The sequence below is a fragment of the Myodes glareolus genome, chromosome 4 (assembly GCF_982192425.1).
Source record: "Myodes glareolus chromosome 4, mMyoGla1.1, whole genome shotgun sequence".
Classification (NCBI taxonomy): Eukaryota; Metazoa; Chordata; class Mammalia; order Rodentia; family Cricetidae; genus Myodes; species Myodes glareolus.
In genome coordinates this window covers 87,906,315-87,926,212 of record NC_142029.1, presented here as the reverse complement: position 1 = coordinate 87,926,212, position 19,898 = coordinate 87,906,315, and the positions used below count along the sequence as shown (strand labels likewise).

At 36.1% G+C, this 19,898-nt stretch overlaps 1 protein-coding gene across 1 annotated transcript; it reads left to right on the top strand.

Moving 5' to 3' along the window:
• Positions 1-12,693: 12,693 nt before the first annotated feature.
• On the top strand, positions 12,694-16,090 carry LOC125409850 (olfactory receptor 8B8-like). The gene is made up of 2 exons (XM_087905079.1): positions 12,694-12,703; positions 15,159-16,090. The coding sequence occupies exons 1-2, from the start codon at positions 12,694-12,696 to the stop codon at positions 16,088-16,090; spliced, it is 942 nt and encodes a 313-aa protein (XP_087761205.1).
• The last annotated feature ends 3,808 nt before the right edge of the window (positions 16,091-19,898 follow it).

The following is a 19,898-nucleotide window of genomic DNA, read 5'->3' as shown; positions in this document are numbered from 1 at the left end:
GCTGTTGGGAGCCACCTGGAGGCACAGGTTGGTCCTGCAGTTTGGAGGTATACCTGGCTTAGCCATGTGGGGCTGAGCACCCTTGCCTGCACCCTTGCTTGCACATGCTCAGACCAGCAGAATGGCATTAACCAATCAGGACAGTGTTCAAGCCTCTCCACCGTTTAAAAGCAGCTGCCTCGGGGTCCAACGCTCTCTCTAAGCTTTCTCTCGACCCTGCTCTATCTTCCCTTCCCCCAATTTCCTCAATCAAAGGGCTCCGAATAAAGATGTGACCAGGGAAGGAATTCTCGTTTTTGGTGGCGTTCATTCCTGCTGGTCAGGATGCGCGCCTCAATGATGATGTAAGATGAACTTACAATTTGTGATAACATTTTACAACTGGTAGTATCATTTCTGATAACAAAGTATTTGTACAAGCTTAATAGGTGGTTTGTAAAAGCTTCTTTACATAAGTCTGTGGATATATTAACATAGCTCTTGACATAGTTGAATTCTTAATTTTTAAACAATTGTTCTCCCTTTGACTGAGGATATAGGGCAAGGGTCAAGAAACAGAAGTTAGGTAAGTGAGCTAATGCTCCGACTTTCTCTGGGCCTTTCAGTGAGTATAGGCTACTCAGCCTTTTGTTGATATCTCATTCTTGTGACATTCTAAGCTTTTTGGCAGTGTATTCAGTCAACTAATCAAATATGAGTATTTAGTATTTACTTATCCTTGCTCCTCTATCATTCTTTGTGTAGAAGACAATTGAATATAACTCTTCTAATAAGATAGATTTCAGAGAGTAAAACCATCCCATCTTGGAGGGTTAGCTAACTAGAAACATTTCAAATCTTGAAAATAAAGTGAACCTTTAAGGAATAAATATAATTTCTGAAATGTGAGATACTGATGATTTATATTTACAGTTAATGTAAAAAATGATTAAAACATTAATGAACTAAGTCTATTCTAATGCTTAATTTTGTAAAAATCTTATTTTACCAAGTAGGTAGACAGAAAATATTCAGATTTTAAATTTAGAATTAAAAAGTTTATAGCTACACCAGTGAAAGAAACATTTTATTTAACGTTAAATATGATCTATATCAATCTAATGGTCAAGACACACATTTCAAATTTACTTTTACTGATGACTAATCTCTTTTTCTGCTAATTCATTATTGTTCACTAGATCAAAGTCTATATGTATAGGCTATTGAAAAAGTATCCAGTAATCAAGGATGAGTTATTACAATGAAAAAAAATTAACTTTACTGATAGAGTCTGCCAAGTAAGATGGTGGCTACTGTCTAGAAATGACTATCTTAATTCAGCATTATTGATTTTCTTTTTCACTTTGGCAAGGGTTACGCACAAGTTTCTGTTAGGAAAGTGCTGGTGACTAGAGCCTTGAGGCAGTGTTCTAAAGTTGTAAGCATGGTATTTGTCAATGTGTAGGTCCTCATGCCTCTGTAAGCCCTAAAACCATGTTAGTCATGCAATGTATATTTTAGCCTTGACAAGGACTACTAGAGGGATGAGGAAATTTTGGCATATCTCAATCTCCTACTGCCTTTCTCTGAATGTCTAATATGTCTGTGTGCAATGTTTAACTGAGCAATCTGATCCAAAGAGAACAGAGGACACAGACAGTGGGAACGTGGAAATGTCAGTCTTACGCCCTGTTCATTCACTCCAGAGCAATCTGCAGGCTCAATTGAAGAGTGTGTTTTTGGAAAAGTCTATGAGAAGTTACTCAAGCGGTTGCCATCATCATAACTGCCACAAAACATCATAATGTTTACAGCACAGCAAAGTGAAGAAATACATACTACATTGTTCACATGTATAATATCCAAGATTAATGATTTCAAGTTAGCTAAAAGCAAGAGAACCTTAAGGATTTAGTGGGATTTCAAAAGCATGTGAAAATTGGGTTCATTAAATCACCTGGAAGTCCTGAATGTTCATATCTGTCCACATGAGGGTATTCTGAGGTACTTTTTCCTTTGAATTTTAAAGCAAGTTAGAACAAATTTGGAAGTTAAATGATGACTGGTCTCAATGCAAAAGCATAAATCATTTTAGAGACACCATTTATTCTAGATTGACTATAGTTTGAAATTTGGATTCAGGTTGCTCCAAATGCCATTCCTGCAATGTAACAATTTTATGGAGGCTTTTTATAGTAACAGAACTAAATAAAGTCACAAATCAATGTACCTTTAAAATATTAGTCATAACATAGGGAATTAGAGCAACTTCTTTCTTATAGCCCTCAGATGGAGTCTGCTGAAAATTTTTGCCTATGAGTTGGTAGTAACCAGTGGTTAGGTAACGTATTCTAAAGAGGATTTTGTCTGATTGTTACAAGAATGTGAGGGCAGGATGAAAGAGTTAGTGTGGGATAACAAAAACTAAGCTGTAAATGAAACATCTTCATCACACTCCCTCACCTCATGGTACAGGCATCTTCTTGGAAGATGGGGAAGACGGACTGTAAGAGCCAGCGGGAGTGGACATTGGCAGGTAAACATTATCTAATTGACGTAACAAGGAAATGCAGCAGGGCACTCTACTAATGGCCTGTATTCCAGTGCGAGATTTAAATGTAATCAATTTATCCTTCATTGGTCTCTATACACTTCTACTTCCAGTCAAAAAATGCTGATAAACTTTGTTCTGAGAAGAGTGCTATTTCCTATGTAGGGTGCCTGATGCATACTGGGTCTTTGTCACTTTGTCATCTTTGAATGCTACATGTTGTCCTCAATGACCTATGATAGTATGTATCTGTGCAGACAATTGGTGTTTAAGTCACCATATCCCCTCAGGTTTCTTCTTTTCTGTCTTGCTAACTATGAGATGGGGTTTACTGGAGCCTCTGCCCACACGACCTTCATGCTCAGACTGACCTACTGCAATGTCAATGTCATCAACCATTACTTGTTTGACATTCTGCCCCTCCTCCAACTTTCTTGCTACAGCACCTGTGTCAATGAGGTCATAGTTATCAGAGGTATGGATATTCACATCACAGTCCCCACTTTGACCATTCTTATTTCCTATGTTTTCATCCTTGCCAACATTTCAAACTTTAATCCACACAAGGGAGACCAAAAACCTTCCGTACCTGTAGCTCTCATATTATCACCATGTATCTTTTTTGGGGGTGTGCAGCATTCAATCATTTAAAACATTCATCTGATTCTATGAACCACAGAATTTTTTTCTGTTTTCTACACTAATGTGGTGTCAATGTTCAATCCATTAATCTATAGTATATGGATTAAAGATGTAAAAATGGCATTAATAGATGCCATGAAGAAACTTCAGAGATGTATTTTATTTAGAGGTGAAATAATAAAAGAGAGTAAAGAACTTAACTTTATTGTGTTGTTTTACATAAAGAACTACCTTTTTGGTACATGTATTGTTTACACTAATTGCCAGGTCTACACTCTAGGAGAGTTGTCCAATCATTTATCTTTCTTATAATCTTGTCTCAGTAATGTTTCACTATTTCTATCATTTTTCATAAACTTCAAAGTGAATGACTGTGTGTTCCTCAGGCATTAATACATTAATGTCATTTATTATTCCCCATCTGTGAAAATGTGAGCATTCACTACTTAGCAATCTGTTCAAATAACAGTTCTGTTACCTAAACACTGAGGTGTTATACAGAACATTCATATTATTGTCAGTGTTGGTGGCTGCTCCAGGCATAAGCATAGTGAAATGTGTTTGTTATGAGCTATGAAAAACTTAGAGCAGAACCATAGCTGCCTAATCATGTCCTTTTGTTCTACTCTTTTTGATTTTTCTGGTTTTCAAAAAATGGCAGGATCTATAGCATATCTCATCTGTCTCTGAGATCCTTAGTAAGCCTAGAATTTACATCATCTAAGACAGCATATACAACTCAATGTTATTTGCTAACCAGTAGTAAAAAGATTGCACAGAAATACATGTGTATGCATCCATGCACACACACACACACACACACACACACACACAAAACCCCCTACATATTTATCCAGTATTGTAATAAATAAAAGAGTGATATTATATTATATAAGTTATATCAATTATATAAAAGGGATGAGAAATTTTAAAATGTAGTATGTGGTTCTTAATATAATGACCAATAAATCATTACTCCTGCAATTAATAATTAATAAAATTTGGCAAATTCTACTACCACTAATTGCAAACTACTTTAGGGCTTAGTCTATCATTTGTTCATTGGTCTTATGACTTTGCTTAGGTTTTTGTCAAGAGAAGCTCTTGGAGTGTACGCAGTTGAAGTTGACCTATGCATGGTAAGTCTTTGTGTGCATTATAGTGCTTAGGTAAAGGCAGGTTTGTTGATATGCTCCACTCAATGACTGTGAATGATGTGTCCATGAACTGAAATTAGGTACTTTCTGCCTAATACAGGTTGCTCATCAGTCTGTTGAAGACCTTTTAGAATCGTCCTGTAGTTTGAGATCTACCCACTAAATCCTTTAATTTTTATCCTGTTTCTTAGCTATCATTCTTTTTTTTTTCAAGTCTGAAACTTTTTTCACTGAATCCTAATCCCTCTGGCTGTATCTTTCTTAGGTATTTGCCCTAATAAGAATGTTCTAAGTCTTATTATTTCATGATATCACTCTCTAAGGGATCTTGAAGGATAGAGCGATAATACTAAGTGTTTTTTACAGAACTGGCATGAAGCAATGACAATTAAATAAATTTCTTGGTATCAAAATATATTAGTAGAATAGAAGAATATATTAAAAATGATGCTTAGTTATATATCCAAATACTTTCTAAACAAAACCAAAATAATTCCACTGGAAAAATAAATGTTCATTCTTTGGTGTAGATGGCAAACACTAATTAAACTCCAGGGTTTTTTTTGCTCATTTAGATTTATTTTATTTTAAATAGAGAAAAAAATCTGATAGATTGGTAGTAATGGAAGAACTTGGAGGCATTAGTGAGGAGAAAGATATGAACATAATATATAAAAATCTTATATTGCTTTTATTTTGTTTATATACATTCCTTGTATTCTCCAAGACTTTTGTAATGAAATGGTGCTGGCTTTCGTTGAAGGCTTTTTCAGCATCTAATGAAATGATGATATATTTTTTTCTTTCAGATGGTTTATATAGTGGATTACATTGATAGATTTTCATATGTTGAACTATCCCTGTAGCTCTGGGATGTTCTGGTCTTCCTGCTGCAGAGGAAGGTTCTGCCTAGTTCAGAACCACTAGGTTCTGGTGCTACCATGTTGCTCTTTAACTTGTTGAATGTATTCTTTCATTGACACCTATCCATTTCTTCTTCCAATTGGTGCAGGCAGTGCCTTTGCTTCTTGTTCCAATCCTTGCAGTTGGTATCTGTGTTTCAGTGATCCTCCCTTGGACTGATCTTTGTAGTTGTTGTCTGTTTCCTATGGAGCTGTTCTTGATCTGATCTGTGCTGTGGCTGTCTGTGTCTCAGGTAGATGTAGAGGTCTCTGGGATGGATGGGTTTTGGGGGCAGAGTGGGACTTGTTGATTACAGGGTTTCCTGGGGTGAAGATGCTAGCGCAAGATGCATACAGCTAGCTGACCAGTTAATGTGGTTGAAGCAGGTGGAAGAGGGGCCCAGAAACTTTTCCCCTGGGTCCTGGGGCCTAGAGACTGGGTTGGTTACTCACCTTTAGGTCCACTTTATGCAGTTGCAGTCTGTGTTTCTCATTTTTATTTTTAGTGGAGTTTGAAACTAAAAAATTTGAGTCAAGTTTCTGTGACCCTATGAGCCATATCACACTTTCTATATTCTTATATCCTTATTGGTGATTATATCATATTTTAGAGTACTGAAAGAAGCATGATCAAAATCACAGGGGATTTAAGTTCTCAAAATTTTATAGTCATTCCAAATAACTTTATATATGTTACAAAATATACATCGTCTACTGTTCATACCTACTTAGAATGCATTCAAGGAAGATGTTCTTTAGTGAGTATGGCCTCATCAGGGCAGTAGTTTTTCATTTATAGCTTTTGTGCTCATATGAAGATGGAATGAATGCATGGAAAGTTCTGAGACACTAGTTTATAACAAGATACTTTGAAGAAAATATTTCCAGTTAAAAGTTTTAATAGGATCTCAATAAAGTTGATGCATTCAACAGAGACTTAAGCATTTATATTTGTTTGAATATTGATTTCAGTATTGTAATGTACTTAAATTATTTTTCCTCAAGCAGAGCCTGAGTGCTTACGGATTTCTTCAATTCTTTTGTCTACATACCTCACAAGGCCTTGATTAGCCATTTCTTATTTGAATTTGCTGTGATTCACAAATTTTAATAAGGACATAAAACACTTTTATAAAAGCGCAGGATGGGCTGTATTAAATTTATTTTTATAAATCCTTGGCGCTAAACCAAAACTGAAATGTTAGTCTCTGACATGTGTGACACCTATATGTTCTGAGACTCATATGCAGGCTGCACAGACTGATAAAGAATAATCGATTCACAAGCTGGCCCAGTTCTGGAAAGAAAATTGGTCACGGTGATGCTTCCCGTGTTGACAAGTCAGTTGACTGAAGTTTAACATTGAGAAGTTATGGATGTGTTGATAAGAGGACCAGGGGGTTAAGCAGCTTGAGGTTTCAGGTACAAAGAACATGTTTTCAGGAAAGTCAATAATTTGTAGCTCAAAACTGTTAAAAGACTTGAGATGTCCTAGTGAGGAAATAGTAAGAGTGTGGGATGAGAGACTTGTGAAATGGACCAATTTAATCACTGCCAAATGTCTCCCTCTGTGATACCATCCCACTGTACCTCATACGGACACAATTTTTTGTCAATAAAACATAAAAAGTGAAAAGCTATCACATTTGCATGAGTATTTTATTTTATTTCTCATTGGGTGTTTAAAGAAAATTAAAGTTTGAAAAATTAACAAATGAAAATTTTCAAATAACTGTTTCACCTGTACACCTGATAGAATATATTATGACTAGACATGTGTATATCAAAAATCAGAAATTATAAATATACTTTATTTGAGAATATGGCCTAGTAAGTATGAATAAAATTTTGATCACTCTGGAATGGATATTTCTAAATTTTAATAATTCACATTTGTGTAGTACACAATGAACATGCCATTAATCTGATTTTACTACTGAATATAAAGCAGTTCTTTTTAGTTATATAAATAATTGTAAATATCTATGTCGAGCAAATCAGGTCACAAAATAAATCACTGCAAGATATTTGTTAGTTTTAACTCTTTTGTGGAAAGTTATAAATCACGTAGCTCCAAATACTTGCTACAAAAGTTTTTATGTAGCTTAGACAGAACATTTGTTATCAAAGAATACCGAATGCTCTGAGGCTTTATTGTGTAGGACTTGTCTCCTACATTGACATTCTTAGCTGTTTGTCTTCTTTTTTTTTTTTTTTCGAATTGTACAGGCTCCCATCTATCCAGAATTTGGCTGATGTATCTCTGAAGCTTTGTTTAGTAAAGTTATTTTTTCATTGGTTTCTCTATGTTTCATTGGACAACGCCTTTTTGTTGTTCTTATTCCTTTAAGTTTATTCAGTTTTTATACATTGTCTCATCTATTGTTCATCCAATTTAGTGCTTCAAAACTAAGACATGAACTTATTTTACATTTATACCTGAGCATTTAAAGAGCATCCAGAGATATATAGTTTAGCTAATATATTTTATAGTCATTAAAATATAGTACATAATGAAACTTTCTGTGTTAAATCAGCCTTGATCGATAAAGATGAAAGTGTCAGGCTTATAAGGAATCTGTAGTAAAAGAAATATGAAGTTCTCTATGCCTTAGTTAGAGGTTACCACTTGCTATAGTTTTCTGTCATTGAATTAGAGTGATGTGAGCTAATGCAAATGGAGGAAAGCAAGAGACAAGACAGCTTCATTGTAAAATGGACTCTTGGAAACTGTCTACAGTTACTCCATGTTTATCTACATGTACATCGGAGGCATAAAATTGAAAGAATTTAATCCTAAAGTCTAGGTTAGGGTTTGATTGAAAATTTTTCTTGCAAAGGTATTTCATACAATGTACTTAAACATGTTTATAGTTCTATTTCAATATAATATTTTAATTCATTTTTTGAGAATATCAGACATTGTACTTTCATCATATTCAGCTGAATCTTCCCCTATAAGATCCATTCCTTATATTTCTTTCCTCTCCCAATTTCATTTCCTATTTTTGTTTTGTTTTTAAACAACCCACTTAGTCTTATGTGTGCTGGACATAGTCTCATGGGTATGAGGTCAACCCTTGAGCATGATTAACCTGACGGGTTAATAATAATAAAAAAAAACCCTGATTCTCTTTCCAATAGGAACTAACACCTAACAATGGATCCTTGTTAGTGGTATGGGTTCATGAATCCCTCTTATCTTATTCCATGGTACTATATCACCCAATATGTGATATAGAGTAGGTAGAGTCAGTATTGTTAAGGAAGTGGCATTGCTAGGATGCCCATGTGTCAGGCAGTGGCTTTGCACCCATATTGACACAACAGCATTGATTTGAGTCAGTATATTATTAAAAGGAGATATGAAATTGAAAGGAGGATGCATTACATGAGCTGGAAAAAGATCTGAGGAAGGAATCAAGAAATAGGAGTTGATTTCATCAAATCAGTATGTGTAGGTTCATATGTATATATACATACATACATATTGGTATGACACTCTCAGAGAATATGGGACTACTAACACTAAAGGTTTGTAAGAGCCTGAGGTTATGGTAAACGATTTTAAGCAAAGAGACAACTAACACTCAAGGTTTTTTGAAAAAATTTTATGAAACGCTTCTATTGTAGAAGTTTCCTAATTAAAAGGAGTCACCATTTGGGGGGAGACAAAACCCAACAAGATATTTTATGGCACTAACTAAAACCTCCAATGCCATAATGGATTATATCATGTTAACATGTTGGCCGAAAGGGTCCCATAGACTATCCATCTAAAACTCACAGGCCTTTGCAAAAGTTATTCTTACTGCTATCCCTCAACAACCTGACAGTAAGTTCTTATTGCTGATACTACCTATGACATTGAACATGGAGAGTACTATGCACTGACTAAAGAAAAGAAATGAATAACAAAGAAAATCAAAACAAAAGCAAACCAAAGAAAAAGTACTTAACATTTAGTGTGGAACATATTTTAATGAATCACCAAGTCCTTATCACTAGGGACCCCAAGGAAAGTCTGTCCTGTAGAGAACATTTCAAATTTGCCCTAAGGAATTTTTGGTCCCTTAGTAGTTTTGTAGTATCAGGAATAATTCAGATTCATTTGAGAAGTTGATGGATTTATTTTTGTTTTAAATAGAAAAATCTGCAGTGAGAGATAGCTGTCTTTCTTTTTTCTCGTTTCATTTAATTTTTCCCAAGATTTCACCAATCCTACGTTTTGTTATCTGGAAAAATGACCTGTATACTTCTCATGTTCTGACAGTTCTTTCTGAATTTATTTAGTGTTGTTGGTAAATCCCCCTTTCAGACTTCTAATTTCAAGTGCAGCTCATAATTAAACATAAAAATTTAACCAAAATTTTACTCCTAACTTCTGCTTGTGGCAACCCCACAACTTAATCAGCACTAAGGCTAGTGTCATTTAGCTTTGTGTTGCTTTTGCTTCCCTCTACCTTTTTATGAGAAGTCTGTCTGAGTCCTCCCTTGCAATATCTTTCCTTCCTTCCTGCCTGCCTTCCTTCCTTCCTTCATCTCTCCTTCTTTCCTTCCATCCATCTCTCCTTCCTTCCTTTCATCTCTCCTTCCTTCTTTCCTTCCTTCCTTCCTTCCTTCCTTCCTTCCTTCCTTCCTTCCTTCCTTCCTTCCTTCCTTCCTTCCTTCCTTCCATCTCTCCTTCCTTCCTCCCTTCCATCTCTCCTTCGTTCCTTCGTTCCTTCGTTCGTTCGTTCCTTCCTTCCTTCTTTCCTTCCTTCCTTCCTACCTACCTTCCTTTTGAGTTTATAAAACCTTCTTTCAGCAGTACTCTTAATAATTCACAAACCTTCTTTTTTCTCTTTTCTTCCCCTTCATTACTGATTTACTCCCTTCCCTTTCTCACCTTTCTTTTGTTCCCACTGCTGTAATTGCCTCTGCAGCTAAGGCTACTTCCTTCTCCCTAGTGCTAGTCATCTTTCCTAGTGCTCTTTGGCCATATTAATCTCCTAAGTCTTGTAGATGTTTCAATTTTATGCCACAAATGAATAAAATCTTTGAAATACACCCGGTGACATTTCAAAATTAAGATAACTTTATTTTAGCATGTCAGATTTTATAATCCACTGTTACATTTTTTTCTCTCATTTTTTTGATTATATGCTACAATTGTGTGGAAAAACAAATTGGGTATTCTCTATATTTTCAGAAAATCAGAGGGACATTTGTGGATGGAAGACACAAGAATTTTTTTTCTTTCCGAGCTTATTAACTGCAATCTGGAATTTACTCTGATGGTCTTTTGGATGTTGCCCTGTCCACATTCTTGTCGATAAGAACAAAACGTCGGCACTATATAAGTTTTTTTTTGTGGGACAAATAGAATGGGTAATATCAAGTATGTATTCTTAGAGAACTAGGAAAGGATACTAATTTATTCATTCTTCTATATATATTTATAAAGCACCCCTTGCATGTGTCAGGTTTAATTGTTTAAAAAGTAGCTCTGAAGAAAGCAGCCATATCATTTCAATGTTATGGGCTTAGATTAAGAATCATGTGTTATATGAAGGAAGATAGACATTATAAACAAGAATAAAAGATTTCATCTATTGAAGGAAAGTACAGAGGATCCATAGTATATAGGTCAGTTTGTCATGCTTTTCTAATGGAGAGTTCCCAAACTGGTAGGAATAAAATACAGGTACTACTAGAACACAGATGACGTGAAGGCAGAATGGGAACAAATAGAGCTGAAAGGATTGGTTCAGGCAGGAGATGTGAGGGCAGAGTAGAGGAGGGAGTTTGAGGAGAGTAGCTAACACTAAAGAGCTTTGAGAAACACATGTGTAAACTACTACAGTATAAATGTCCTAACATGTTTTCATGACTAAAATGAGTTTAGGCTGAAAAACCTTGTCATTTGGAGACAGTGTTTCTACTAGATACCACAGGCTGGCAAATAAAACCTAGAACCAGGAATGAGCTACCTTTTTTGGAATTGTTAGCTGATTGTGCCCCCACAGATCCCCTAATATTACAGGTATATACAGCACTCTTGATTTTCCCTAAACTTGATGATTAGACCCTATTTCAGAAGACTCCATTATTTAAGTCATAACAAGGGGAAATGGAGCTTGTGCCTATCTAAAACTAGCTTTTGTATTGTTTTGCTCTAAAAATATTATATATTAACATGTGTGCTTTTTGAACCTTTTTTATTTTTTGGTGATTTAAAACATAAAAACGATTAGATCATACACACCTACATAAAATGTCAAACTTCGATCAACTTCTCAAACACACAGACCTAAAAAGAAGGTGTGATAATTTTGCTTGTATTATATGAAGTCATCACAAATATTAATGTCTATCACCATGATTCAAAAGCTTGTGAGAACTAAGCCATCCCTGACAGTTCCCTTTCAATTGTTCTGTGCAGTTAAAGAGATAGCAGGATATATCATTACTGGAAAGTTGGCTATTTCTTGTGTAAGAAGTTGAGAGTTGAATATGGTATTGTCCAGCTTTTAAAGTGCTCTGCATGCTATTAAAGAAATATATAATAATCGATAATCAGGTGTGAACCCTAAGAGCTACAGTAAAGGCTGGTCTGGCAGGCCATCCCCTCTAGTGTACTATATCCATAAGTATTGTGAGAATAACCAGTCATTTTTGGATTGGATATCCGGCTTACTCCACAACCAGTATTCATTCTTAGCATGGTTCTTGGGGTATGAGAATAGATAGATCATAGGTCCTTGAGAAGTACCTATGATTATTTCTCAGGTGGGGATATAGTATTAAACTTAAAAGTAATATAATTCCATTATATGTTATACCCATGGACCAATGTATCTCTCAACCTTCATTAGAGGTGCTTCCTTTGGCATTAGATGGTAGTTAACAAAGATATCCAAAACTGGTCATCAGATAGACAATAAGGGACTGTGAGTGCTTACTCCTACATGGGACCTCCACATTCTCTCAAGACTCACAGATTATAATGGAAGTGGGATATGGGAACAGGGAAGAAAATATCTTAACTAAGGGAGCCATTTTAGGGTTGGCAAGAGACTAGGTTGGCTCTAGAGGGGATCCCAGGTGTCCACGGGGATGTCCCCAACTAGTTCCGTGGGCAACAGAGGAGAGGGTGCCTGAATTGGCCTTCTCCCATAGCCACACTGATGAATATCTTGCATATCACCATAGAACCTTCATCTGGCGATGGATGGAGATAGAGACAGAGACCCACATTGGAACACTGGACTTAACTTCCAAGGCCCAGATGAAGAGCAGAAGGAAGGAGAAGATGAGCAAGGAAGTCAGGATGGCGAGGGGTGTGTTCACCCACTGAGACGGTGGGACTGGTTTAATGGGAGCTCACAAGGCCAGCTGGACTGGAACTGAACGAGACTGTGATCAAACCAAACTCTCTGAATGGGGATAACAATGACGACAGACTGAGAAGCCAATGATAATGACACCGGGTTTTGATTCTACTGCATGTACTGACTTTTTGGGAGCCTAGCCTGTTTGGATGCACACCTTCCTAGACCTGGATGGAGGGGGGAGAGCCTTGGACTTCCCACAGGGCAGGGCACCCTGACTTCCCTTAGGACTGGAGAGGGAGGGGAGGGGGAGTGGGGGTAGTGGGAGGAAATGGGGGGATGGGAGGAGGCAGAAATTTTTAATAAATAAAAAAAACTAACAATTGAAAGTAAGGCTAAAAACAATAAAATAAAATTCAACAATATCAAAATAAAATTTAAAAGAAAATATGAAATAAGTTCAGATTATTTGCTATAAAAATACTGAACTCTTAGTGTAGGGTTTGGCCTAATGGGGGTGGAGCTGTCTCTCTCTACTGAGAACCTCACTCTGAATAGTTATCAGCATTTCCAAGCTGTCTAGTCCAGAGCTAACTACTGTACAAGTTACTGTTGACTGGATTTTTATTTTCTGTTTAGCCCAGTGTTACAAAGGTAAGCAAGGACAATGAGCACGCCAACTTTTGTCACATTAACGGACATTGTGGCAGGTTTGGAAGTTTTCCGGATAGCGATCCTCAGACAAGGAGAGCTCTGTACTTGTACTGTTGCCGCTTTAGAGAACACTGCTGTGAACTCAGATCATACCTCTGTTTTAAAGCCAACAGTTTAAGGCAGTAGTTTACTGGCCATTTGAACTCTTTGTACAGTGTCAATTTGTAAAAAAAGAAGAAAAAAATCAAATAAAACATGAGATAACATTTTAAGACTTCCAAATCAGAGAAGCACTTCAAATTATTTTCTTTGGATTAATTTTTAAAAATGTAAAGCAGTTACTTGTTGCTTAAATATTTTGTTAATTATTATTTCTGTGCTTGAGTTCTGTGCAATATTTCCCATTATGTCCACTAACAGGACAAAGAAAATTCAAAGTGAATATCTTATTTAGAAGTGTTAACTTTTGTGCTCAATAAACAAATTCCCTGCCAAAAAAAAAAACCTGAAAATGCCAAAGGTGATAAATGATTATACTGAAATTACATTTTCAGGATTCAACATGTTCACTGCTCAAATATATTCACAGTTGTTGACACAGTAAGAAAATATGCTAAGGTCAAGCCCACCAAAATCCAAGCATGGAGGGAGGATATGGTCACAAAGTTCTACCTATAGCTGAGGAACTATTGGTAGATGGTTACTCTTATAAACCTAGTAACTTTTCTTCAAGGATGTGCCACCTGAGAGGGCACCTAAACTCACTTAGACATCCCTCCACTCATATACATACTGGCGGTGCTGAGCGGACTCAGTGGCATAAAAAAAATTGTAAGAGAAAAGAAAAAGTGAAGTTGAGAGGGGAGAGTGTCAGTATAATAGGTGAGAATCATGTGAAAAGAATTAGGGTGAATTTGATCAAAACACATTGTGTTTGTATATAAAATTTTTAAACAATCACGTTGAAAGAAAACGCTGATGATATGCCAATGTCATTATTGTTGAACTAGTGTGTAAGCACCAGAGCAGCAAAGCCTGATCTCTGAGGAAAATAACTGGCAATCACAAGTCTTTCAACTTTATTCAGGTCTCTAAGACTGAAAACTCATAGAAACCTCTTGGGTCATTACCAGGCGACCCTTGTGACACCAATAGATGCTATTTTATAACCTCTGAGTGAGAGGGGACATCTGGGGAAAGCTCAAGCCAGAAATCATGGCTTCTTAGAATCTAGAGGAAGGAGAGTTCTGGCTTCTCCAGTCCAAAATCAATTTCCCTTATCACCAAATAGCCCAAATGCTGAGAACAGAAAACAGCATTTTTCTCTGGTTATATGCCTGACAATCCATCAGTGTTACCTGTTCTTGCCCCTCTGTGGGAGTAGACAACAAGAGATATCAAGGTTAATTGTAAGTTCTTCAAGGAGAGAGGTAAGTGCTAAATTGGATCTTTCTTTGTTTCTTTCTTTGTTTCTTTCCTTCCTTCCTTCCTTCCTTTCTTCCTTCCTTCCTTCCTTCCTTCCTTCCTTCCTTTCTTTCTTTCTTTCTTTCTTTCTATCTTTCTTTCTTTGGTTTTGGCTTTTGTTGTTCTTTATTTCATCAAAACATGTCTAAACAATCCAGTGGGTCTTTGATGTGACATGTGTCTTCTCTTTTGAGATGACCATTGAGCCTGATTGGGATATGGATTGTCAAGCTAGAAGCAGGGCAGAAATGGTTCAGAACCAAAAATGGTCACTGGTGTCTGAATATTATTCCCAAGGAAATGGCCTTTACATATTTACTTTTACTTCTGTACATGAACTCTTATAAAACATAGAAAACAAATTCACAGAGAAGTGTGAGATTCAATTTATCCTTATATTCTGGTACGCAGTCTCATTTTAATTGGGTAGTTTGGAGAGTGCTGGGATTTCATCCTAATGTTAATATTTTTGCTGTTCTCACAGCTATAAACCAAGGAATGGCATCAGAAAATGTCTCTTCAGTGAAGGAGTTTATCCTGCTGGGCTTGACACAGAAGCCAGAGCTCCAGATACCTCTCTTCTTCCTCTTCTTGGGAATCTATGTGGTCTCCATGGTGGGGAACCTTGGCATGATTGTTCTGATTGTTTTGAACCCTCACCTGCACACCCCCATGTACTACTTTCTCTTCAACCTTTCCTTCACAGATCTCTGTTACTCCTCTGTCATAACTCCCAAAATGCTGGTGAGTTTTGTGAAGCAGAACATAATCTCCCATGCAGAGTGCATGACTCAGCTCTTCTTCTTTGCCTTCTTTGTTATAGATGAGTGCTATATTTTGACAGCCATGGCCTATGACAGATATGCTGCCATCTGTAAGCCCTTGCTCTACCAGGTCACCATGTCCTATCACATCTGTCACTTAATGACAATTGGTGTGTATGTGATGGGGTTCGTGGGTGCAATGGCCCACATAGTTTGCATGCTGAGACTGACCTTCTGTGGCGGCAACATCATCAATCACTACATGTGTGATATTCCTCCTCTCCTGAAACTCTCCTGCACAAGTACCTACATGAATGAGGTGGTGGTTTTCATTGTTGTGGGTGTCAATGTAACAGTGCCCAGCCTGACTATCTTTATTTCTTACACCTTGATTCTTTCCAACATCCTTGCCATTCGTTCTGCAGAGGGTAGGTCAAAAGCTTTTAGCACCTGTGGCTCCCATGTAATAGCAGTTTCCTTTTTCTTTGGTGCTATAATCTTCATGTATCTTAAGCCTTCTAGTGTGTCTGGGGATGAAGATAAAGTATCTACCATATTTTATACCATTGTGGGTCCAATGCTGAATCCTTTCATATACAGTATAAGAAATAAGGATGTCCACATTGCACTGAGGAAAACTTTGAAGAAAAGTATATTTGCCTAAGAAGAATCTGTTTTGCAATGGAAGTAATTCTTGGTACACACGAAGTTTACAATTAGAGAGAGGAGTGCCTAGAATCCTCTCATGGGCAGGGTATTTGTTGTCGTTCAAAAGGCTTTGACCTACAGTGTTAGAAAAAAACCATGAAAACAACTAAAATAACACAAATATCTCACCAAAATATACGGTGTGAATATTGTAGAAAAAACATTATTTAATATAATACAAAATTAAGTTAATTATCAAGAATTTCCTGAAGGAAAGACACTGAAGGATGATTAAGCCATCATTTTTTTTAGGATTCAAAGAACAGTTATTCTGTAATTTCTCAACATATTGTGTATCTATTTTCTGTTTTGAAAATGATCAGATACATTTGTCCTGCCTTCGATGAGTGTGATATGCTTTTGTCTTAGAAATCACAAGGATTTAAGGACAAAACCCTGGATGATATTATACTCAGAAATGGAAAGGTCAAGAATTTTTTTAAATGTACACATTTATTTCTTACTTTGTAGTGGGTGTTTGGGGAACATACCAAGGTTATCTCTAGTTCTAGGCAACTATTCTTCCCCTGAATTATATCTTCAGCACTATTGCAGCGAGGGTCCATGTAGAAGTTGCCTGTGGCTGCGCCTCTGAGATATTGATTTCAGTAGATTATAAACAGTGACTCACTAATTTGCTTAATAATCTTCGGGGAAGATTAGCAAATTTCATTGGAAAGGTTCCATTGTTTTTCCAAAAGATCGGATATGGAGGGGAAATGCCCTTTTCACACTGTTCTTCTCTCTACAATCTTAAATCAGTCTATAAAGCAGAGGGAATGAGCCTATTGTGATTAAAGTGGTCACAGTCTGAAAATGAAATAGTGATTGCTCATTCAGCACAAAGGGAACCTATAGTAGGTTTTCCATTCATGGATTTGAGGGCAGACAGGTGAATATAAGGACATGCTCTGTGTTTATTGGGAAGAATTTGACTGAACAAGTTCACTGTGTGATGACTGTCCTTATGTTTTAATTTTAAGTTAATGCATTTAAGAGATCTATGAGATAAATTTGCCTCTCACCTGTAATTTCCACTGGCCCAAGGACAGAAGGAATGTTTAGGGCCAGTTTTACAATGTAAATGAATCTGTTGTTTATCATAGTGACCGCACTGTTAACTGTTGCTTCTGCTTCTGTAAACCAAGCTGCTTGTACAAAAGGGAAAGGATACCTGCAAGACATTTGTTTGATAAAAGCTTGTGATTGCACTTAGGCAAAGATATGTGTGTGTGCATAAATAGAATGCAATCTTCTGATTGGAGGATGCATATCTACAAATCAATGAAGTGTAACCTTGTGCTTTTTGCCTTTACTGTAATACTTCATGGGAATCCTGAGTCCCAGGTATAAGCCTGGCCAACCAGTGTCGTGATAAAAGCCTCTTCTTTGCTAGAAGTTAATTTATATTTGGTCATACCGGTGAATCTCTGAGTGACTCCAGACCCATAAAAGCTAATCCTGGATAGAGTAATTTTGTCTTTTCTTCACAAAAATGATGCAATCTTAATTTACTAGCAGTCCGTTCTTTCTCTTTAATAATTTTACTCTTATACAATAATGGAGTTTATTGCAGTAGCAAAAATAGACTGAGCATGTTTTCTATTTTAGACACCAAGGTATCTAGGCTTTGGTCAAATATTAAGAATACAGCTATGAAGAAAGTTAAAGGTGCTTGTGAGCTCAGAAGCCTGTAGATTATTCAGGTGATTAAAGAAATCATTTCTGTGTCTGTAAGTTTATATTAGACAAATGATGCAACATGTCTTGAACAAATGTAGCTGTGCTCATAGTAGCTGTTTATCTTGGCTTGGCTGGTAGGAAGGGATCTTCCCGAGGAAGCTATTGGTGACCTGACTGATTGTGGGGCTGTCCACAGAGCATCTGAACAGTCGGATATCCTGAATAGAGTATTGGAAGCAGAAACAGTCTTGATGAGGAGGAGAAATTGTTATGGGAAACAGGTAAATACTATGGAAGAGGCTAGGCAAAAGAACACGCATGTATATGTATTTAAACTGATAAATAACAATTGCACATATTTAAAGGGCAATGTCTTATAAAGTGACATATATTGCTCATATGTAAGACAAGTTGAAGGGCTGTGGCTGTGAGAACAGGAATAAAGAAATTTGGGGAGAGAACACCAATTCTAGGCTCCGAAAGAAAAAAAGATTGTTTTCAAAATGGCATCTGAAGTCTATATTCTTTTAGATTAAAATAAAAGAGGAAGGAAGAAAAAGCTGCTCACAGCACACTGCTCATTATCATCACACTGGTCAGCTAGAAACACTGTAGGATGCTGATCTATTATGGATTATTTGTGTCTACTCCAGGCAAGTATTGTGACGAGCAACAGAAGGTCAGAATGACCTTGGTGACTGAAATATCATGCCTCATGTTTCCGTGGGTAAAGAATTTTGTTACTTTATTTTTGTACAATTCTACTTTTTCATTTTAAAATTTTAAACCTACTGATAAAACTTAGTATTTTCATATCATTGCTTATTAATTATTTTTTGGATGTATAACATTTGATAGATAACTTATCTTCTAATAAGATAACGTTTAGTGCCCATGCTGAGTACTCCTTTATTTCCCCCGGAATAAGGACTGAATCTTGTTGCGAAGAAAACCATGCAGAATCTCACCAACAAGCAAAATACAGATGTGTTTCTCTCACATATGTTTCTACTTGTCTGCTGTTCTCATTTCATTTTTTATTTGTTATTTTGATTACCTATCTTTTATTTTTTTCCTTCTTTTTATGTTTCTATAGTGCCTCAAGTTTTCTACAGTATCCTTTTTTTCTTCTGCTATATAATGTCTCTTGTATGCAACCATTTGTAGTCTGGAGATAACCACAGAATACTCATTGTATTCAACACAGTGTCCACTGCCTATATCAGTGTAAGACCATGCTCTGTCTACTTATTTTAATTAAGAACAAGGCCACCTTCTTCTTTCTCTTGCATATCTTTTCTTTCCAAGACAACCAATGGACTTTCATTCTTTACCTCAAATTGATTTATTTCTTGATCTTTTGTAATATTTTGTATATACATATTCTTATTTGATGAGCTTATTTTCTACATAGAGATTAACATAGACAAGAGGTGACATAATTGTTAAAATTTCAATAATTTTTCAGGTTACTTTTCTAGCAGTTCCTTTTAAAATATTTATGTCACCCATATATATTTTTCATCTATATTATTGGCATATATCAAAAATCATATAGGAAATATTACATGCAAAAAATATTAGACCATATTGAATAAATAAAATACATTTATATTTACTACTGTTCTGTCAAAAGTAATGCAGTTTTACTACTTATTGAGTTATTGTATGCTAAACACTGTTTTATAGACTTAAAAAAACTCTCTTAATTCCATGAGGCTACTGTTATTGCTTCTATTTTACAAGGAAGAAATTAAGACACAAAGTGACAGATCTGAGATTTGATCAAGAATACAAGGAAAGCCTTATGTTACAGATCCCACCCACCTAACTACCACAAATATTATTTCTTTGAGGTGGAACTTACATTAGGAGATCATTAAGAAGTTGTTAACATTTTGTGCTCAAAGACTTTAGCTCCAGTTTTTAATGGAGTTGTTTGATACATTTCAATGAGCATTTATTTTTATGGTTATTTGTATTTTTCTTTTGGATTTGCTTCTTGCCTAAGTCTCTCAGATTTGACAATTACAACAACAGGCTCTTTTCTAATATACCATTTTATTAGTTTTTTGAGATTA